Source organism: Scylla paramamosain, chromosome 1 (assembly GCF_035594125.1).
Source record: "Scylla paramamosain isolate STU-SP2022 chromosome 1, ASM3559412v1, whole genome shotgun sequence".
In the NCBI taxonomy this organism is placed as follows: Eukaryota; Metazoa; Arthropoda; class Malacostraca; order Decapoda; family Portunidae; genus Scylla; species Scylla paramamosain.
This window is the reverse complement of record NC_087151.1, coordinates 35,856,099-35,879,998: the sequence shown is the minus strand read 5'-3', so window position 1 is coordinate 35,879,998 and position 23,900 is coordinate 35,856,099. Positions and strand designations below refer to the sequence as shown.

General features: G+C 35.8%; 1 protein-coding gene across 1 annotated transcript in view; it reads left to right on the top strand.

Annotated features, from left to right (window-relative positions):
- The window catches only part of LOC135105245 (uncharacterized), a 29,410-nt gene extending 5,510 nt beyond the window's left edge, over positions 1-23,900 (top strand). Inside the window, exons 6-17 of the mRNA XM_064013479.1 lie at positions 3,547-3,663; positions 4,350-4,500; positions 4,698-4,767; positions 9,459-9,587; positions 10,131-10,346; positions 11,154-11,270; positions 12,166-12,356; positions 12,607-12,736; positions 16,456-16,566; positions 18,571-19,825; positions 21,712-21,782; positions 23,700-23,900. Coding sequence (XP_063869549.1) covers positions 3,547-3,663; positions 4,350-4,500; positions 4,698-4,767; positions 9,459-9,587; positions 10,131-10,346; positions 11,154-11,270; positions 12,166-12,356; positions 12,607-12,736; positions 16,456-16,566; positions 18,571-19,825; positions 21,712-21,782; positions 23,700-23,900 — 2,759 coding nt within the window. The remainder of the gene's footprint in view (positions 1-3,546; positions 3,664-4,349; positions 4,501-4,697; positions 4,768-9,458; positions 9,588-10,130; positions 10,347-11,153; positions 11,271-12,165; positions 12,357-12,606; positions 12,737-16,455; positions 16,567-18,570; positions 19,826-21,711; positions 21,783-23,699) is intronic.

Sequence of the window (23,900 nt, the reverse complement as noted above, 5' to 3'; positions counted from 1 at the left end):
TAGTGCAACTCCCTATTCGCATTCCTGACCTATCGCTCCAGTTCCTCCTCAGGATCCCCTAAAGTGGAGGTGCCTCTGGGGTTTTGCTTCTGCTAATTGGGGGGACCTGAAGTATTATTTAGATTTTCCTTGAAATGACTACTGCTTCCATGTCAGGCCCCCGTCTCTATGTGCTGTACGCATAATTGTCTGGCATGGAGGTGTACATTCCTCACTCTTTCTCTTGTCCTAAACTTTCCAAACCTTGGTTTAACATAGCCTGTTCTCGTGCTATACATAATAGACAGGCGCCCCACAAACGATACTTGAGCCTTCCATTACCTGAATCTCATCCATTTTATATTTCTGCCCAGAATCATGCTAAGTCTATTCTCCAGCTAGAAATATCAAAATCTTTCTAGATTTAACTCTCTTCGTGAATTCTAGGACTTAACCAAAATACCTCTAATTCTTTCAACCTGATGGCACCATTGCTATCTCATCTATCTCTAAAGCTGAACTCTTCGCTCAAACTTTGCTAAAAACTCTACCTTGGATAATTCAGGGCTTGTTTCTCCCTCTCCTCCACCCTCTGACTACTTAATGCTACACATTAAGATCCTCCGCAGTTATGTTTTCCATGTCCTCGCTGGCCTTAACCCTTTGAAGGCTTATGGACCTGATGGGGTCACTCTTATTGTTCTCCAAAACTGTGCCTTCATGCTTGTACCTTGCCTCATCAAACTCTTCCATCTCTATCAAAATATAACTTTCCTTCTTGATGGAAGTTTACCTACATTCAGCCTGTTCCTGAAAGGGTGACCGGTTTAATCTCCCAGACTACTGTCCTATTGCTTTAATTTCCTGCCTCTCTAAAGTCTTCGATTCTATCCTTAACAGGAAGATTCTTAAACATCTATTACTTCAGACCCTTACATCTGATCGCCAGTATGGGTTCCGTCCTGGCCGCTCTTGTGATGATCTGGATTTCCTTACTGAGTTTTGATTATCCTCTTTTAGTAATTTTGGTGAAACATTCGCTGTTGCCTTAAAAATAAAAGCTTTTGATAAAGTCTGGCACAAGGTTTTGATTTCCAAACTACTCTCTTACGGCTTCTATCCTTCTCTCTGTAACTTCATCTCAGGTTTCCTTTCCTGCCGTTCTATTGCTGCTCTGGTAGACAACCACTGTTCTTCTCCAAAGTCTATAGAACAGTGGGGTTCCTGAGGGTTCTGTCCACTCCCTTCTTATTATTCATCAATGATCTTCTAACCCAAGCTTTTCCTTCTGTCCACTCCTACACTGATGGTACCATCCTATACTTTTCTACGTCTTTTCGTAGATGTCCAATCCTGCAAGAACTAAACAGCTCACGCAGGGAAGCCGCAGAACGCTTACTCCAATTTCTCATTGGGGCAGAGTAAACTTAGTACTGTTCAGTGCCTCAAACAGTCAATTTCTCCATATATCAATTCGATATAACTTTTCAGATAACGAGCCTCTTTTCTTTAATGATACTAAACTGTCGCCTTCTTCTACATTGAACATCCTCAGTCTGACCTTCACTAATATAATCTAAACTGGAAACTTCACATCTCACTTCTAGCTAAAAGTTTTTATGAAGTTAGATGTTTTGAGTCGTCTCCGCCAGTTTTTCTCACCCCATCCCCCACCTCCACTGCTAACTCTGTACAGGAGCCTTATCCGTCCATGTATGTATGCTTTACATATATGGGCGGGGGAGGGAGAGCGGGGAGGAGGGGGACGGTTTCACTCATACCTTTCTTTGACAGAGTGGAATCAAAAGCATGTCATCTTATCAACTCTAACTGATGTATTCATTTTCTCTCTCATCGCTGCACTGTTGCATCTTTTGCTATCTTCTACCGCTATTTTCACGCTAATTCCTCTTCTGATCTTACTAACTGCATGCCTTCCCTCCTCCCGCGGCCTCGCTGCACAAGACTTTCTACTTCCTCTCACCGTTATTTTGTCCACCTCTCTAATGCAAGAGTTAACTAGTATTCTCAATCATTCATCCCTTTCTCTGGTAAACTCTGAAACTCCCTCTCTGCTCGTTTATTTTCTCCTTCCTATGAATTGAGATCTTATAAATGGGAAGTTTGAAGACACATCCTCTATTATTTGATTTCTTAGTATGGCTTTTCTTTGGGAACTGGCACTCAATTGGGCCTTTTTTTTAAGCAGATGGCCTCCTTATATATATATATATATATATATATATATATATATATATATATATATATATATATATATATATATATATATATATATATATATATATATATATATATATATATATATATATATAGAGAGAGAGAGAGAGAGAGAGAGAGAGAGAGAGAGAGAGAGAGAGAGAGAGAGAGAGAGAGAGAGAGAGAGAGAGAGAGAGAGAACGCTATGTCAAGCTCTTTCCTCTTCATTCCCGTTAGCGCATTCTGAGGCTTTCATTGTAATCTAAACTTCCACAAGATCGCAGATTTTAGAGACCTGCCGTTAGAATCACTACAATGCACTGCTTACAACTACTGGTTTTTAATTAGTGGTGGTGAGAGATTAGTACTTTTCATAACACTGTTTACTCCACCAAAATCAGTCCATCCCATTGGTATTCTTCAGATATATATATATATATATATATATATATATATATATATATATATATATATATATATATATATATATATATATATATATATATATATATATATATATATATATATATATACACACACACACACACACACGGGTAGTACTGCTTTTCTGTCATACGTATTTATTGCATGTCGGTGAACGTTTTCTATGACTTCATACTCGCCTTTAATTGTATAACTTAAGATGGAATTATTGAATATTATTTTTGTTTTCTTCAAATTCATCTTCAAACTTTATTTTTTGGTGTGGTTTGTAAACGCAAAATAATATCTTATATTTGTTGATTCACTTACCATAACAATATCATCGCATATCTGATGCTATTTAGGTATTCTTCATTGACACTCCTAAATCCTGCTTCTTCCCTTACCAAGTTATTAGGGCTTTCTTTAATACCCCTGTGAACGTTTTATGCATGCACTGGGTGACGTTCCTTCCTCTGAGGTTCATGTCAACTTTCCACTTTTTCAGCGCCTTCAAATTCTGCACACTCATTTCCGGAACCTCCCATGGCACGTAACTTATTCACTGATCCACAGTTCGTGTCTATCATCTTTTCTCTGCTCTTTCCTCACACACAAAGTAGTCTACTTGTCTTGCCCTCACTCTCCCTTTGTAACCCACTGACCTGCCTCCCTGCACGGTTATAAGACGCTGAAAGCAATATAATCATAAACATATCCACTTGATTATATGGATACGACGGTAACCTGTAACCGGTTTGTGTGTGTGTGTGTGTGTGTGTGTGTTTGTGTGTGTGTGTGTCAATTTCTCTCTCTCTCTCTCTCTCTCTCTCTCTCTCTCTCTCTCTCTCTCTCTCTCTCTCTCTCTCTCTCTCTCTCTCTCTCTCTCTCTCTTTTATATTATATATTTTATGCTTGGCCCGGAAGGTAACTGGGTGGCGGAGGAAGGGCCGGGATTAATCCAGGGAGGCCGCAAGAACCCCATATACCAGATCGCCAGAGAGGAGGGGGTTCTCGGTGAGCCTGTTGACAACATTCTGCAAGGTGAGGCTTACTTATATTGACGTCCTTTGGTTGAACTGATTACTTGCAAATTAAATTTCACAACGTAAAAACAAGATAAGAGGAGAAGTTTTAACACTATTTTTGTTTTCTTCTTTCCTTGTGTGGTTCATTTAGTTATTGTTGACTAATAAATGAAGTGTCCATGCAGCTATGTTCCTTGCCGGGTGTAGCAATGCGCTGCCGCATCTGCAGTCAGGTATTCGTGAAAAGAACAGACATGCATATTCGTGTAGGTTTAAGTGTGCAATCAGATTTTACCGTGAAAAGTAATCTCGTCCATATATTAATATATATTATAATGTTCGTTGCAAAGTATACGAGCACACCCACTTCATGCACATGATTGTCAGTGTCCTACTAACAACACATAACATGTCATTAGGAAAACGTAGACAGCTGCACCCCAGGAATCTTTCAAAAAAAGTGTCTTGAGCACTAGGTATAGCCAGAGTTAATGAAGAATCTCTCTCTCTCTCTCTCTCTCTCTCTCTCTCTCTCTCTCTCTCTCTCTCTCTCTCTCTCTCTCTCTCTCTCTCTCTCTCTCTCTCTCATTTACTACAGTATACACTCACACACGCAAACTAAAATTGCGAGCATATCAGCAATTAATTGTATTGTTTCATGATAATGGAAGAAGTATCACACAAGCATTGTCTTTGGGACAGCTGAAAACGTGGTGACAAGCAGAGGGCAGGCAGTGACCCGTGCCGTGAAAGAGCTGCATGCAAGCATCCAGCAACACCTGCGTCACGTCCTCGACACCAGGGAGCTGGAAGATTATTACGACAAGTCACTTGGAGAATTTCTCAGCAGCAGGTGAGCTGTGATTCTCTTAGTAATTTAAAACGAACACAGAGAGAGAGAGAGAGAGAGAGAGAGAGAGAGAGAGAGAGAGAGAGAGAGAGAGAGAGAGAGAGATGCGCTTCGCAAGTGTAAGTAAAGTCACGTCATACTTAAGTGTTCGATAAAAACAACCGCAGTGTGACAGGTGGATTCTGTCTTTACACCGGCAGACACCAGTGGTTATGGGGCCCGACGAGAGAGCTGAGCCTTAGGGCAGCGTCTGAACACATCATTCACCAGGTGAGTTGTTATTTTGTGCTTGCAGTTCTAACAAAAGGAATCTTGACTTTTAACATATATAGTTACATACGAACTTCTCTCCTTGCAAAAAAAGCTGCTTGGTATTCTTACTAATTTTTGGAAGCCTCTACATGCCCTAACCAAAGTTGACAAAGTGCAATGCATGTATTGCCGGATTTTTTTTTTTTTTTCGAGGATTCTTTGTATTGAATAAATGATGAGTGGCATAATTCCTTCTATGCTAGAGAAGCAATAGCCCAGTCGTTAAGGGTATAGTACAGTGAGCTTCCTAACACATCCCCCATATTGACGGACCTCCATGACTTCGTCAGTTCCACTTCCGCGTTGATGTTCAGGCCTGAGTTGGATGGTAGACTTCTGGTGCAATTAAATATCTATATGTTTTTTTTTTTTTTCCAAAGATTATCCAATAACTTTCGAGCATCCAGCCTTCAAACATTCCTCAGTAACTACTGTTTGCTATGTTACTGTTTTGCATTATTAGCAGTGATTTATTAGAAGTAAAGTTGAAAGCATACATTGTAACTACACGTGGCCTTCGCGCTCATCTCCGTCTCATTGCCCTTCGAGTCTGTGGTGGATGATACCCTTTAACCAGAGTCACATGAGCACTGTGACATCTGGGTTTCCATAGTTCACCTTCCATCTCTACTTTCAGAAGCTATATTAGTATTTCCCAATCTGGGGAAAATTTCCCTCTGGAAAGAAATTTCAGTATTCCAGGGGGGAAATGTATTAAGGGAAATAAAAATGACTATAATTATAGCTAGTGGCCGACAGAAAAAGAAAATTAAATTCATATGATGTGGCAGTTGACTTTTCTTCAAGTACTAATGTACTATATAAAATCTCAAATCAAAATTTGTTACTTTTGCCTTTAATAGTGACTATGTACGATAATTTTGGTCGAAATTCCATAATTCTGTCTTGAAAGTTTTTACTTTTCCTTGTCACTCTATGAAAGAGAAAAAATCCGAACAGGCGAACTGGTTGAAGGGGGAAAAGACAGAAAAAAGGTTGGGAACCACTGGGCTAGATTGTCAGTCCCACCCGTGGTGGTGCAAGGAGGATTTTCTGAGTGACGAGTTTTGAGCTGACGTCTTCCCTGAGCTTCCCGATGAAATCACGATTAACGATAAGGTTCATCACCGTTGGTAGGAAGTACCCGGATATTCTTCGGTCACTTGGCGATAGTTTGAAAAAAAGAAAAAAAACAAACAAAAGGGTAGCTTCTGGCAGGAAGTAAATCTTGAGTCACAGAGATAACGCGTCCGAGCGTTGACTCTCTCGGATTGCCACTTCTTAATCTGTCCTGAATGGTCAAATTCTGCAATATCTAACTTCCACCATATGACACGGATATGCATTCTCACTTTTATAACATGAACAGCAACAATAACAACTATGATAATAATAATAATAATAATAATAATAATAATAATGATAATAATAATAATAATAATAATAATAATAATAATAGTAATAATAATAATAATAATAATAATAATAATAATAATAATAATAATAATAATAGTAATAATAACAATGATAATGAAAATAATATATATATATATATATATATATATATATATATATATATATATATATATATATATATATATATATATATATATATATATATATATATATATATATATATATATATATATATATATATATCGCTCCCGAGAACAATTTTGACGGGAATCAATGTATGTATGGAATTATATTGGCAAAATAGTATTGCTGTGTTGTCTGTGGAATATGTTATGATGAAAATGGAGCAAGATAATAAGAGTAATGTGTGATAACAGAGTGCCAAACCTTACTTCATGTGCAAGTATAAAAGTCCTACCGCTGTATTTTATATTCATATATTTTAGGTGTTCCCACCTTTTTTTTTTTTTTTTCAAGCACATGCACTCTTCCGGGAGCTTTTGAGAAATCCAAGTACTGTGTTTTATATTCATATATTATGTTTTACGTATGATAAAGTCAACATCTGTATGGAGTTTTATTGACATATTACTATTGCATTGTTGTCTGTTGAATATGTATTGGTATAAGTGGAGTAATGAGTGAGTGAGGAAACCATAACACTTTTGGTACAGATTGATAAAATGTAAAATCTTTGAGTATAAAACTCGGTGAGAGGCCTTTAACACTTGGCCATGGAGTAAGTTTTGATGTTCTGTTATCACTCACTACTCTTGTTTACTTGATCCATTTCCATCCTAACTTACTCCACAGACAACACAGCAATAGTAATTTGTCATTATAGCTCCATACAGAAGTTGACAATGGATGAAATATATAAAATACCTAGATGTTTAGATGTTCTCATTTTAATTTAATGTGCATGTGCAAGGGCATCAACTGGAAGAAATTTTGATCCGGGAGCAAATTGACACAACATAACCAGCAATGCACAACGATGCTCAAGATTACTGTCCAAATAAGGAAATAGAAAGCTTTAGATAAATTAGCATCTCAGACACTGCATCTGCGGCAGAAATAGTTACTATATAGCAGTGGTGTGGTTAGGCCTGGCATTTGAAGCTATAGTCCTAAATGTTTCAAGAATTGCCCTGGATTTATTTATTTATTTATTTACTTATTTATTTTAGAATAGTCCTATCCAGTTCAATACAAAATGTTAATTCTTGTTAAGCTGTTACTACAGGAAATTAGATTTGATAGATCTCATATGGAGATTGTATAGTTTGATCCTTTTTTTTTTTTTTTATGTAGGAGGGACACTGGCCAAGGGCAACAAAAATCCAATAAAAAAAAAATGCCCACTGAAATGCCAGTCCCATAAAAGGGTCAAAGCAGTAGTCAAAAACTGATGGATAAGTGTCTTAAAACCTCCTTCTTGAAGGAATTCAAGTCATAGGAAGGTGGAAATACAGAAGCAGGCAGGGAGTTCCAGAGTTTATCAGAGAAAGGGATGAATGATCAAGAATATTGGTTAACTCTTGCGTTAGAAAGGTGGACAGAATAGGGGTGAGAGAAAGAAGAAAGTCTTGTGCAGCAAGGCTGTGGGAGGAGGGGAGGCATGCAGTAAGCAAGATCAGAAGAGCAGTTAGCATGAAAATAGCGGTAGAAGACAGCTAGAGATGCAACATTGCTGAGGTGAGAGAGAGGCTGAAGACAGTCAGTTCCTGTCCAGTTAATGTTCTATTCATGTATTCATGGCCACTCACCAGCAGGCCATCAGTCAGTGGTGCCAGGCAAGCCAAGATGCACTTCCTGGCCTATGCACACGTGTGAGTGAGAGTTTGTTGATGGGCAGTAGTAGTAGCAAACAAGACCTGAGGCTGAGGCTATGGACATAAACTTTAGAAAAAGAAAAAAGGGGACCAAGGCAATGAAGTGCATCCTGCAAGCAAGAAGAGGCAGAGGAAGAATTTTACTTACTGCTATTGCTGTAACTGCAGATGAGTTGGGACGGGAGACTACCACTGCCTTAACATTGCCTGTTAGCTCTGGCAAAGTAGAGGGCTCTTTAGCTAGCTAACAAGTAGCCATAATCTACCTGAGTGGTTCTCAAACACTTTTGTCACACAAAGCACCCCAGCTCCTTAAAAAAAATAATAAATAAATAAATAATAATTGTTTTTATATTGTAATGATGGGGAATGCTCATTCAGCAGTTTGGAGTGGAACGAGGGACTAATTTTTCAAATTTCCAAAAGATCCAGCTATTATCAATTTTGTGACATTGTAATGCTGATATTATTTACAAGTTAAACTGAAAGAATAAAGAATCTATTCAATCTGCGTCACTTTCACTTATGTATTCAGAAGAAAACAGTCAACCTGTAATTTAAGTGTGTTTTGTATGATTTCCCCATATGTACTATTGTGTGCTATTCAGAGATAACTTGGCTATAATTAGTTAATGTGTGAGTGTGCGTGTGAGCTTAACCGGTTTCACACAAGCGGTTTTTTCCTTTGCGGTAAAATGACCACATGGGTGGGTGTCTAATAAGCATGTCTTCACACGAGTGGTTTTTTCCCGTGCAATTCATCTGCAGCAATGCACAGAATATTTTTCAGTTTTCTGTTTGTTCAAGATGGGGGACGTAAAGAAGAGAGTGATCTATGTGTATATAATGAACAGGGTATTAAAATATATATATATATATATACGAGTATATATATATATATATATATATATATATATATATATATATATATATATATATATATATATATATATATATATATATATATATATATATATATATATATATATATATATATATATATATATATATATATATATATATATATATATATATATATATATATATATATGTGTGTGTGTGTGTGTGTGTGTGTGTGTGTGTGTGTGTGTGTGTGTGTGTGTATATACTGTATTTTTATTTATTTATTTATTTTCAGAAAAAATACCATCCATGATGCCAGAAACTACGGTATATTTATGATTACTTTCTAGTATTGAAGTGCTTTTCTTACTTGTGCATATGTGTACATTACTGATTTAAAATACATCTTGAAGTACTATACAAGATGGAGGGCATATATATCTTATATATCTTAATATATATCTTAATATAAAAAAAAAAGTACTATCCTTGGTATCAGTATATGCACATAAGTACCAGTATTCATGTGACTGAGGCAGTTATGCTTTCTGCCAGGGTGTGAATACTCAGTTTGGCTCCTACACCTGGTTTAACATATCAGCCCATGATGCTGATAATTTCATGGAGCTTGGACAAGACCACATCTGGCAGGGTGGGATGGAAGGTCTGGTGCACACTCTAATGGTAAGCCTGGTCATGATATATTTATTAACAATAATTAATGTAATGATGATGAAAATACTATTGACAGCAGTAGTATTACATAATACTTTTAAAGTATTAGTGCATGATACCACTAGATTTATGAGTGAGAATTACCAGTGGCAGCATCGCTATGGAGTGGCATGGAGCACCCACTAAAACTTATTTCTGTGCTATTTTTTTTATGAATGTATTATAAAGTCTGCATATACTGCACTGTAATGCAGTGTTTGCTGGTGTAATTCTGATTGTCTCATTAAATAATTAAACAAATACACTGACCTATAGGCAGTGGAAGGTGCAGGGCCTGCTGAAGTTGAGATTTGCACAAGCCAGCTCCGCCACTGAGAATTGCATTATATTTTCAAACACATCACGCATTATGAATACAGTTCTTATTCTGTTGCAAATCCTCTTTATTGTGCTAAGCACACATTGCATCCAAAATTTTTTTTTTCATTCATCTTTCATCAAAATTCATACTGCATGGAACAACTTTGAGCCTGTTTTCCATCACTGTGATAGAATAAGGTACCCAAAGGGCAGGTGAGAATGTTGAGCCCTGTCTGCAAAGTGTATTGGGACCTTCCTGATGGACGTCATACCCTGGTGGTGACTGCAGACGGGTCCTCCTACCTCGCCAATCACGTGCTAATGATGCTGCCACTGGGTGTGCTGCGAGAGCGACACGACCACACCTTTGAACCACCTCTTCCCACTAGCTTATCAAGGGCGATATCAGTGAGTCTATTTACCTCAATGAAGTATTCACAGTCTGTGTGAAGCTTTTCTGCCTTATATTTTACTTTTATCTACCTAAATAAATCCTCTTAATCTCATGGATGTTACTTGCACATACCACCTCTGCTCTCAAACAATTCCAAATCTCAGTGCTTTTATTTGATTGATTCAGAATTTCTTTATATCCCTTCATCATCTTGTTTAATCTTATCATCATCCCTTATCAGGAAATATTGTAAAGTATCTATCTATCTATTGGTCTATTTTTATTTATTTCTGCCATATATATATATATATATATATATATATATATATATATATATATATATATATATATATATATATATATATATATATATATATATATATATATATATATATATATATATATATATATATATATATATATAAAATATATATATCCAAAAAAATGAAATATGGCTCCAATTATTTCTAGTAAAGAATGAAAACTAAATATATGCAATTTAAATTTTTTGAAAGAAATATGCAGCAACTTGATACTCAGAATACACAAAGAGTATGAAGTGAAGTTTTAGATGCTTTTTCAGGGCTAAAGATATGAAAAAAATTGTTTATATATTTACCTAACTCTTTCTGCCTTTATTTACCTAATTATCTCTCTCTCTCTCTCTCTCTCTCTCTCTCTCTCTCTCTCTCTCTCTCTCTCTCTCTCTCTCTCTCTCTCTCTCTCTCTCTCTCTCTCTCTCTCTCTCTCTCTCTCTCTCTCTCTCTCTCTCTCTCTCTCTCTCTCTCTCTCTCTCTCTCTCTCTCTCATGTTACATGCAGATGGTGGAACCTGGAACAGTAAACCAAATCAATCTTGGCTGGGCCTCACCATGGTGGGGCAGTGAACCATTCCACATGGTCATCTTCTGGAATAGCAATGAATTCCCACCAGAAATGGTAACTTTAAAATATTGGCAGTACTGTTTTTTTTTTTTTTTTTCATTTATCAGAAATATTTTGAGGAAAATCAAAACTTTATTTTATAATATATGTATATTAAAACCCCGATTTTCCAAATTATATAAGAGGGGGATAAGAGTTAGCCAAAATTAGAAGGTCCACAGTATCTGATGGATGTTATAAACAGTACAAATAGTAGTAAAGAAATCTGGACTCTTACTCCAATAGACCAGATTTACACTGAACCTAAATTACAATAAATGGGATTAAATGGGATTTACACTCCAGGGAACTGGATTTAAGTCTCATAAACTGGACTTACACCCTGAGAAATTGGATTGAATATTCTGACAAATTGGATCTAACTTAACTAATAAACCAGTAAACCAGACATATTCTGATTAAGCTGACTTACACTTAAATAATCACATTTAAGTTGAATTTTTTATATTTTTTTCATGTTTCTAAAATTTTACAAAATAATTGAGGTGCAGAAACTTGATAGCCTACTGTACAGTGTAAGTATGGGAGTATGTAGCTTTCATATTTTAGAAATAAAATTCAGTACTAAAATGGCATTAAACACTGGATGATATTCAGAAGAATGAAAAAAAATAGGTACTTGAGAAATTAAGTGCTGTACTAGAAAGCAAATAATATTGCTAATGTGGAGCTAGAAATATTTTTTGAGCTGTGATACTGCTTGAACAATTTTGATTGATTGCAGACTCAGGGATTCATGAATATAATTGAATTTGTAGACAGTACAAGGTTCATATCTGTCTTTTCTTACATAACCTCACTTAACAGTTCATTATTTATTTTATTTATTTTTTTTTAATCAATGTTCATTGGTCAAGGATGTCTTATGAATTTCTCAAATCACATATAGGACTGGGTATCCAACATAGTGCAAGTGAGGGGCACACACCACCACCTTGCTCTGCTGGAGATGAAAGTAACGGGAAAGGCTTCATTCATTATGGAAAAATTGGATCCAGAAACTATTATCTCCCATCTCATCACCTTCCTGCGTGCTACCAACAAGAACAGTATTGTACCTCTGCCACTCTTTTTTCACAGGTTTGAAATTTTTTTGTACAACTTCATGTATGTATTGCTCAATATGGTGCAATATGGTGGAATAGGAAAAATTTCTTAGTTACAAATTGCTCACAATTTCTATCAGTGTGGAGATTAGGCATGTCAGAGGCCTAGTAAAAACTTCTTATAAGAACATTCATGGCCCTCTCCTCTATGATGATGGTAATTGCTCTTCACTCGCAATAAGTTGTTCTTTCATCTCTTTAAGAACCATTACTTTCACCATCAGATCTAAGTGCAGTGAGAACATGTGGGCACGAGGGTCTTATCAGTCCTATGTGACAGCAGGAAGAGGTGCTTTCCATCTGAAGGATCGGTCTCCACTTGCTGCAGAGCTTTACAACTCCAGAAGGCTTCAAGTAAGGTTGATATATTCAAGTAGATATTCCTTAAAATTTATAGAAGTGATATCTTTGAAATGAGAAAGGCTCAGGAAAGTTTTTTTTTTTTTTTTGTTCTTGTAGAGTAGCTTAGTTGTCTAAAGTGCTGCCCTAAAGTTATAAAAGTTTGAACATTGTTGAGGAACTGCTTTTACTTAGTATTCCTGTATTTACCATGAAACACTGTTGCATGTGGCATGCATGTTGCATGTGGCTCTGTGCTAGTTAATGTGCTTATTTACTCTACTTTTCTTACATAATTTCTATTTTGCATTAATTTGCTTCTTTGAGATGGTTAGGTTTCAAGGGATGAGTAGAAGCTGGCTCCAAGCCAAGCTCAACTGTGGATAAGAGGGCACTCAACTTTGTCTGGATCTTTGGGTAGTCTTGTCTGGGAGCTCTTGAGGATGTCATCATGATATTTCCACTTGATATTAATCCTTTGGTTGTCTATGCATCTCAGAGTCCTATTGTGATTAATGGCTGTCTTCAGGCTGTCTTCAGTTACTGAATCTTGGTCACCCTTTCTTAATGATTTCAGCAAAACCTTTACTGTTGCCTTAGACATAGCAAAAAGCCTTTGACAAAGTCTGGCATAAATCAGTAAACTCTAAGCTTCCCTTGTACAGTTTCTATCTTCTGGCACCTTTATCTCAAAATTTCCTTTCTGGCTGCTCTATTGCTTCAGTGGTAGATGGCCACTGTTCTTTTCTTCCACAGGACTCTAGCCTATCACCAACCATCTTTCTAGGCCACTGTTTTTTTCTTCCACAGGGCTCTAGCCTATCACCAACCATCTTTCTAGTTTTCATAGATTATCTTCTCAGCTAACCCTCTTGCAGTGACTATTTTTATGCTGATGAATCTATCTCATATCCCTCAGGATCTTTTGTTAGATGTCCAACTCACTAAGGATTACTGTATTTAATGGCATGTAAGATGTATGAGCATATGAGATGCATCCCAATTTAAGCAAGACATACTCAGGAGAAAGAAAGTTTTGTTGTATTTAAGCATCTATGTAATATTTCATTCATATGCTTAACTAATTTTTTAATTGGGCAAGAAAAACCTTATATTGTTTAGTGCCTTAAAAACCTATTTCATCTATCTTACTCAACACAACCTTCCATACAGCAATCCCTTTTCTTGAATTGTACTCAATTATCCCCCTTCCCTACATTGAATATATGTGGACTATCTTTTATTTGAAATCTCAATTAGAAATTTCATCTCTTGTCATGCCAAAACAGGTTTCATAAAGTTTGTTGTTTTGTGTTATCTCTGCTAATACAGTGGTACCTTGATTTATGAGTGCCCCAACTTATGAGTTTTTTGAGATACAAGCTGTTGCTTGAATGATTTTTTTGCTTTGAGTTTTAAGCCAAAATCTGAGATATGAGCGAGCTTCAGCTACATTGCGGCTATTTGGTACAGCGAGCACCACATCATCTGCCCAGCATTTCTCATCTCACTTGTTCACTTCACGTGTTTTTATACATTTGTTATTTATAAATACATTTTCTTACAGTAAACCCTCGATATAACGAACACATAAGGGGAGAGAGAGAGAGAGAGAGAGAGAGAGAGAGAGAGAGAGAGAGAGAGAGAGAGAGAGAGAGAGAGAGAGAGAGAGAGAGAGAGAGAGAGAGAGAGAGAGAGAGAGAGAGAGAGAGAGAGAGAGAGCAATACATCATCAGCCATTGTCAAGGTCACTCACTGTCTGTCACACAGCCACAATTCATGTCTCAAACATGCAGTTGATTGTGTCAGCCAACTCTCCCACATTTTAAGGCCTAGGATGTTCACAAAATAAAGCAAGCATTCAATAATTTTGAAATATACTGTAATTTGCAAACAGTTTCTTAAAATAAAACAAGTGTTTGATAACCTTAAAGGAGTTGTTATGTCAGAGATTCAGTAGATAGAGATTTGTTATATCAACAGCTTATTGTATTTAAAAACATGTAACAAAGAATTGGGGTGTTTTTTGGGGGGCTGGAATGGATTAATGGCATTTCAATTCATTTCAATGGGGAAAATAGATTTGACATATGAGCAAATTGAGTTACAAGCTCTGTCATGGAACAAATTAAATTTGTAAGTTGAGGTACCACTGTATTTCTCCTCCTCAGAGATACTAATTCTGTTATATTAGGATCTTCATTTTTCTGCTATTGTATACAGTAAAGCTCCCATATATGGTGGAGATCCACTCACATAACCTTACTAATCAGGATGGAATAAAAAAATGTTTGCCTTATCAACTCCCTTCCGTTGACTGACTCTCTTCAGTTTCAATCTCTCCTTATCTTTGGCTGTTATTTTCATAGTTACTAATCTTCTGAGCTTGCCAGCTTTATATCTCCCTTTTCTTATGGTCTTACTGAACAAGACTTTTTAGTTCTTCACAACCATATGCTATCCATCTTACTAATGCAAGAGTTAAACAGTATCTTTAGTGCTCCACCCCTTTCCTATGACTGTTTCAAGAGAGGAGTATTGGAACTTATGCAAAACTAAATTGGTGTATATTTTGAAAATCTCATCTCTGTTTAACTTTTTACGAGTAGGAAATTAATGGATTTTTTCATCATTTTTGTGCCTTTGGTTTTTTCATGCTTTTCATGCTTAGAAATAACCTTAACATAAATTTATGTTATGTGAGCTTGCTCTGGTCATAATCATCCCAATTTCTCTCCCAGCTGTTTTGTGAGGTATTTGGCATCCTTGCAGTATTTTAGAATAAAAAATTCATCTATAGATGGATAGACAAATAGATTGATAGATAGATAGATGGACAGATAGACAGATAGATAGATAGATAGATAGGCAAACAGAAGAGTAGTGCAAAATGAAGTTTTCATGCATGTACATATTTTGTACTGAAGTTCATTAATTTTGCTTGCATTGTGACATCTTTCAGATTAGGAGTCTGTAATATCTCATCAACTGATGATAGATCCTCAGATGTGGGTTGAAATCCTCACCTCTCTTGTTATCATTCTTCAGGAGTTTTACAGCCTTGATAGTCTGAGATGTGCCAGCCTGACCTCATTCTTTTGTGCCTCTTGATAGCTTGGTACATGATTCTCTGCTATTTGCAGAGGTTTCAAGTTTTAAAAATCTTACTTGTTTTTTGGCCATCCTTTTGCAGTTTTTCACTGTGATACTGCTTTCTAATATTTCACTATACATTTACCATATAGAACACAGAATACATGTGACATTTACTAATCATCTGAGAGTACAAAAATCTGAAATTAATGTGCTCAAATCTTCATGCTCATTGCTTTCAAAAGTTTTACTTGAGTATGGGATCTTTTTAAGCCTGTTTGCATCCATAGGAATAGTCTATTGTTATGGTGACATCCTTAATTAGTTATTTATTTATTTTTAACTTGAATAATTACTTAAGTAATGCAGTGATTTACTTGTACTTAAGGTCATCTAATTACACTGCTGCTGGTAATATCACATTCACAATTTTCCTATCATCCCTACATATGTAATGGAAAGTGAAACTCATATTATTATTTTTTTCTATTTGTTATGCTTTCTCAAATAAGAATACTACATTTATCCATCTTCTATCTCTTCACCATCCTCCTCATTTCAGTCTTTTTGATTTTACATTATGTAGTTAAATAGTAGTAATATCAAAGCAAAACTTATAAACAACATTTGTTCTCTTACAGTCTGTGTTCTTTGGGGGAGAGCATACATCTACAGAGCGCTTTGGCACTGTGGATGGAGCGTTTCTGTCAGGAGTGAAGGGAGCTCTCTGGGTTACAGATCAGATCTGGCAGGTAAATTGTTATTACAGGAGGACCATTGTCTAAGTGGTCAACTAGGGGCACATATGCCATGTAAGTGAAAACCATGTAAACTGCATCCTAAGGCTCGTTATGATAGATCTATTAGGATCTTTGATGATCATATTTTCTTAAATTTGCTTATAGGTCATATCTACACTTCTCTCTCTCTCTCTCTCATGCTGTGGCTGTGGTTAGTTATGGTACCAGAGCTGTCACGTTTCTTGCTGTAAAAGACATGGCCTGCACTTTGCATAGGTATAATTTAATTTGAAATAGTCTTGATATAGTTTGAAATAGTTTTATATAGTTATCTAGATTAAATTGGTTTTGCACTTAGAAGCCAAGCATCCATCTGAACCACAAAAACACACCCTAATGTGGTGATGGATAGCGGGCAGCACCTGTGTATCTTTGTCATTCTGCAATATATGACAATTATGTAACTACAAATTTTATGAAGCAAATAGGTTTAAAAATTAAAAATGTTATCTCTTTTGTTAATAAGATTCAAAGTTCTAATGCAATTCAAAGCATCCTTTTCCAAGTAGCCAGATATGATCAAAACTTGTAATATATATATTTGAAGGAACATATATTGGAAAAAGGAAGATATTTGATTTACATAACAAGTATAGGTTTTCTTTATAGAAATATAGCTTATGAGGAATGGACTAAAATTAGAGGTTATAGCATATATCTAAGAACCACATTAGTGCAGCTAAAACTCTATATACCACGGCTCGGTACACACACAAACACATACACACACAAATGGAACAAAATGGACAGTAGGAGACATAGACGAAGGCTAAAGAGGACCACTTTTAGGTGAAATATTAAGAAGCACAGCTTTACTCACTGGAACACTGAAGTCCAGAATAATTTGGATGAGAAAGTGGTTCATGCAAGGCTAAGAAAAAAATGGATGCTAGCAGATATAAAGATGGGACAGCATGAACATTTTTGTTGTAAATACACCTGCAGGTGTAGGTAAATACACCTGCAAAAAAAAAAAAAAAAAAAAAAAAAAATAAATAAATAAATAAATAATATATATATATATATATATATATATATATATATTTGTAGGAATAAAGTGTACATGAAAGATGTGATATGAGTGACTAGAAATGGTATAAATTGTGGAGTGGTGAGTGATAAGGAACACAGAAATAGTATGACCATGCTAAGAAGACAAAGAGTGAAGAGTTGTTAAGAGAGTGTAGGTGAGTAAAACTGAATGTACTAATAGGAGAGGAAGACAATTTTGAAGATAGGATAGAGTAGAGGAGTGTGTGTAAAAGAGTAATAATAGAGGCCAAAATCTTGAAAATGTAAAAGGGAATGTTTGGAGAGGGAGAGATGGAGGATCTTCTGCCAAACTCCTAAATGGAGCAAAGCATCATATATATATATATATATATATATATATATATATATATATATATATATATATATATATATATATATATATATATATATATATATATATATATATATATATATATATATATATATATATATATATATATATATATATATATATATATATATATATATATATATATATATATATATGATATTTTTCTTTTTATTTGGGATTTACATCTGGTTTCCTTAACCTATGTATGTATATCTATCTAACTATATATATATATATATATATATATATATATATATATATATATATATATATATATATATATATATATATATATATATATATATATATATATATATATATATATATATATATATATATATATATATATATATATATATACAAACACACACACACACACACACACACACACACACACACACACACACACACACACACACACACACACACACACAAGGTTGAGATCTATTTTCTAAATAAAGGAGATAGCCTATACAAGACAGAATTTCATAAAAAAAATTATGGATAAATCAATTTTAAGAAACATTTTGTTCTTTGAAATCACAATAAATTTTTTTGTTTCAAACTTTCAGGAAGGAAGAAAGAACAACACATCACACTCCACCTGTCCCAAAAATATACTAAGGAGGAGTTATTACAATCTTTTCAGACATCCAGAAAGATATCAGGGGATTGTGTCTTGTGATAATCCTGACAAAAAAAAAGTACCTAAGGAGAGGAAAAAAAAGGTGAAAAGCATGAAAAGAAAGAGAAAGAATAAGCACAATCAGTTTGTGCCAGAATATTTCTTTCAGAGGACAAAATCAAATACAACTCAGGAATTGCAGAAGAATTTGACAACAAAGACAGGAAATAATGGAGAATTTTCTAAACTAAGATTATTGAATAATAGTACTGATGGGAAAAACACAAAAAAATTTCTAAGTGGTAAGCAAATTAAAGAAGTTCCAGCAAACAACAGAAAAGACAAAAATGAAACAAGTCATTTGGTGCCTTATGAAACAGTTATTGAGATGCTCATTAAAAGGCTGAGTGAATCAACGGAAGACTCTCCAGAAACTGAAGAAAGTTATCCTAAAAGAATTGTGGCTCAAAGAAAGAAGAGTATCAAGAAAAAGAAAAAAAAAATTAAGAAAAGAAGAATGCAGAAAAATAAAGAACCTGTTTCCAGAAAAAAAGATGATAGATTATCAGTCAATGCTCCACTACTTGATCAGACTTTGAAAATTTCAGCTCCTCCACACTCCATTAACAATGAACGAAATAGTGAAACTCACCTCCATTTTTATTTGTCACAGCCCAAAAATCTCTTGAACCTCACAAACATATCAGACCAAAAAGATGTAGAAAACAATGGCAAGCTAAGTTTAGATAAGGAAAAGACACCTCAGCCCTTATCTCCAACAAGACTCGAAGAAAGAGGTGACCAACAATCAACAATAACCTATAACAATTTTCACTCACGACAAGACCAACAACATCTTTCAGCAGGCTCCAAGTTAAGAACTAGCTTAAGTTCCAGCGAAGTGGAATACCAGCTTTCTTCTATGGCAAATTGGAATGATGACCAAAAAATAGCAGGTGTATTGTCAGGCCATCTTATTCTTAGTAGCAACAATGAAGGCTTTTTATCCTCAAATTATACACTCATGCAGCCCTCATATAACAATGTTCCACTGTCAAATGCCACTCAGGGCACTACAAGACTTTCTAGCAATCAGATGCAAATTGGTTTGCCTCTTCAAAAATCCAATTCAAAAGATGATACACCCAAAATTTCTGGTCATGCCACCTCTGAAATACATGACATTGAATGGGGAAAAAATAGTACTTCTTTCTATGAAGTCAGTGACAGAATAAAAGAGAAAAAGCAAAGACATAAGTACAAGAGGAGAAACAAGTCAAGGAGAAGACCTATGAAGAAAAAACAAAAGATCAAGCACTTTTTGCAAGAAATGATAAGTCATGAAATCAGTCATAACACCCAGGATATTAATAAAGAAAAGACTCAAATGACTTCAACAACTGAGCCCTCTGAATTGAATGAAGACCATGCTAATACCAAAAATCTGTTAAGTTTCTTGCCATATTTCAAAAGAGTCAATGTTACAAGCATGTTACAGCCAGTTGGAAATCTTCAGCCAAGCTCTAATACATACAGTACTCTTTTGATATCACCACATCATGAAATACCAAGGTTGGACATGGAATATAAAAGTAAGAAACAAAATTATTCAGAAGTGTCAAAATAAGAATATAAAATCTTATCACTATGACAGTTAAGGAATGAGAAATGCTTATTAAGTTTCATGCATCAGCTTGAAGAAGAGTCTCAAACATATATTTCAATATCCATCTCATTGGATATTGGCTCAAGCCATTAGATTGAAAGACCTCTTTAAACTTGGAATTCCTGATGTTAGTTTTAGTTGGTCATGCATTGTAATGCCCTGAGCTCTTTGCAGGCCACACTTAGCAAATCATAGTGTTGTGCTGAGGTAAGTCCTCAGATTCTACCAATCTGCATTCAGCATGAGCTGCCTGCACAGTTTGCTTTCCAACTGTGCCCAGTTCATTTATGGCTCATGTGCACTCATTAACATTGTTGGGTGCAAAAATTGTAGTTTCCTTAATATTATTCTTTTTCCTGCTTGTTCCTCTCCTCCAGCCAAGATGGGAGTAGGGTGACATATGTTATGTATTTGTGTCTGCTTGTGTCAGCAGATGAAGAGGGAAGCTAGTAAACTTATTCCAGTGTTAAGTAATCCCTTCAAATGGAAAGTACAATTTAAAATAATAATTTACAGTTTAGGTGTGGCTGTGTTTTACTGTACAGGTGGTGTTCACTTGTTCCTTTCTAATTTTATAGTTCTGTAGTTTTATAGTTGTGCAGTTAAACACTGATATGCTAACTGTATTCTATTGACTGTGGCATTGTGATGATAAATGTACATGAAAACTCCCGTTTTTTTTTTTTTCTCACAAAAACCCCATAACTAATCAGAACCCTTTCATAGTATGAGACAATAGGTATGTATGGTGGAGTAACTCATATGTACTACAATGTGTGCAGAAAATAGTCAACACAAAAATTAACATATAATTTATGCTGGAACATCATTTTCCATAATAATGTATTTTCTTTATATTTCATGAATGTATAATTTATAACCAGTGTTGTGGTATTTTTATGAACCAAACAAATACCTTCCATTCAGTATAAAAACTTCTGACTTTAACTATTTTATAGTGAAATAAGTCTATCCTGTTCTCAAAAAAAAGTTTTGTATATAAATAATTTTAGAATAAAGTTGCTCAGTGGTGCCTTGTCTGGGCCATCCCAAGTGGGATTGCCAATCTAATAGTTGCATAGAATAAAATTTACTCATGCCACCACTTTGGTTGATCAGCACCTCCCATTCCTGCTGCCTCAGTTCAATCTTTTTTTTTTTTTTTCTCTTTAAAGGAGGTGTCAAAAAGGTAAGAGTATGAGAATATTTGAATGAAATATACCTTGAATTTTATGGCATAGCATATGCACTTTTTTATATACTCAGTTAGTAATGATGTGGAAGGCCCCTGCAGCCTTTCTTCATAATATTAATGTTTCTATACTAAACCCCTTTGTCATTTGCCATAATAGCTGCATATAATACATAATACATCTGAATGGTCAGCTCCTTGCATTAAGGTGTGTTTCCTACCTCCTGCAGGCATTATTTTTGCTGTGTTGACAGTCTTCACCTTGAGTCTGCTGTCCCTGACACTGGAGAAATCAGTGAAGGTCAGGGTGGTTAATCCCTTCTATTTTTAGGCAGTATGATGTGTCTAGAGTCAATGCATTAGATGAGTTAAACAGTGTACTAATCAATGAGGAGACAGTACAAGAGTCTGTGAGGAAAATTAAAAAAAGGGAAAGCTGCAAGTTTGGATGGATGTGCTGTAATGTTTGAAGAGTGGTGGAGAGAGCATTATATTGTGGTTGGTAAGGTTACTAAATGTTTACTTTATTGCTGGCAAGGTGCTAAAAGACTGGTAGCTTGTATGGTTTCCATACAATAGACAGGAATGTTCAATCAACAGGGATATTGGTTTGCTGAATATTTACTTAGTTGTATTGTACAGGACACAAGCCAAAGCTCATTTTGTTCTGTCTCCATATTCATATTTATCCAGTTTCTCCTTAAACATGTGTACACTGTTTGCCACAACCACCTCCAGTGTGCTAGGAAGTGTATGGCAGGGATAAGGATAAGAGAAGGAAAAGAAAATGCCATTCAAGAATAACAGGGAGGATTTAGAAGGGGAAGAGTGAGACCAGATTTTTGCACCAAGGCAGTTGTGTGAAAAATTTTTGGGAAAGGGAAGGAAGCCTTTTTAGGTGTTTATGGACTTTGAGAAAGTGTATGATACAATTGACAGGAAAGGATTATGAGATGTAACTGAAAGCATACTGCATACTGAGTTGGAGGCAGGTTGAAGAATTTCTATGTAAATAGTGGGGCATACATGACAATTGGTGATGGTGTGAATGAGTTCCATCAGTATAGGTTTGCATCAGGCTTGTGTAATGCCATTGGTTATTCGACTTGTATATAGGTGGTGTTGTAAAGGAAGTGAATATGAGGGTGTTTGGCAGAGGCCTGAGTTTGATTAGTGGGGAAGAAAGGGTTTGGGATCTAAGTCAGCTACTATTTGCTGATGATACAGCTCTAGTGGCTGACTCAAAGTTAAAAAGACTGGTGGAGAAGTTTGGACATATTTGTAGGAGAAACCTGAAAGAGAATGATTGTAAAAGTAAAGTAATGATATGCTTGAGAGATAGCTGGTAAAAGGATGGATGCAAGACTGAATGGAAAATAGCTGGAAGAGGTGGACTGTATCAAGTATTTGGGAACAACAGTTACAGTGGAAGGAAGGATGTGTAAAGAGAGGGTTATATGAAGTGATACCCATAGTGCTGTATGGAGATGAAACGTGGAACATGGGAGTAGCAAAGAAGAAATGGCTAAGTGTAATGAAAGTGTTTGAGGAGTATATATGATGTAACAGGAAAGGACAGAATAAGAAATGAGGAGGTAAGAACTGTTGTTTTGAGAGTTATCTGGACAGGCAGATCAGTGTGCATGTGAGGAAGGTTTGGGCATGTGAAAAGAATGGAGGACAGTAAACTAGGGAAAGAGAATATGTTGAGATGTGCAGGGCAAAAGGTTAAGGAGATCACTCCTTGTGTGAATGGACTGTGAAGAAAGCAATGAATGAGAGGAATGACTGTGCAACAAGCAAGAATGATTGTGCTTGATAAAGGTGAATGAGGAGTGACAGTGGTGAGAGCATGAAAATGACATGGTCTTGTTGCCCCTGGGAGGGGATGTGGGTGCACTAGGTGGGTCCCATTGGCATATGGATGCAGTTAGGCTACATGCACACCAAATGAGTCAAGTCAAGTCGAGTCATCAGAAACATTTGACTCAAGTCAGATTGATTCATTTCCATTCACACTGAAAGAGTCAAGGAGTCACATTCATTAGTATCTTGTCAGATGCCAGGGAGTATGGACACATTCTCTTGCTGTCCTATATGCTTTGTTAAGGATTCAGTGGCAAAGAAGAAAGAGGAGCAAAGTATGGGTGCATGAACTTATCACCAAGAGACCTCAGTTTGGTGCTTTAAGTCATGTTTCCTGATCTAACTAATCCAGACAAATTCTAGTTTTTTCGGAAAAACAACAGAAAACTTTGAGAAGCTGGTTGATGTAACAAGAATGTCAATCAAGAAAATGGACACTAACAGATGTCACACTGGAACAAGGTTTATCAAATCCTCAAGCTGCATGCTGCACAGTGGACTCACCATGACTGATGAAAAAAATGGGTCTGGCCACATTCATGACTTGGCATGA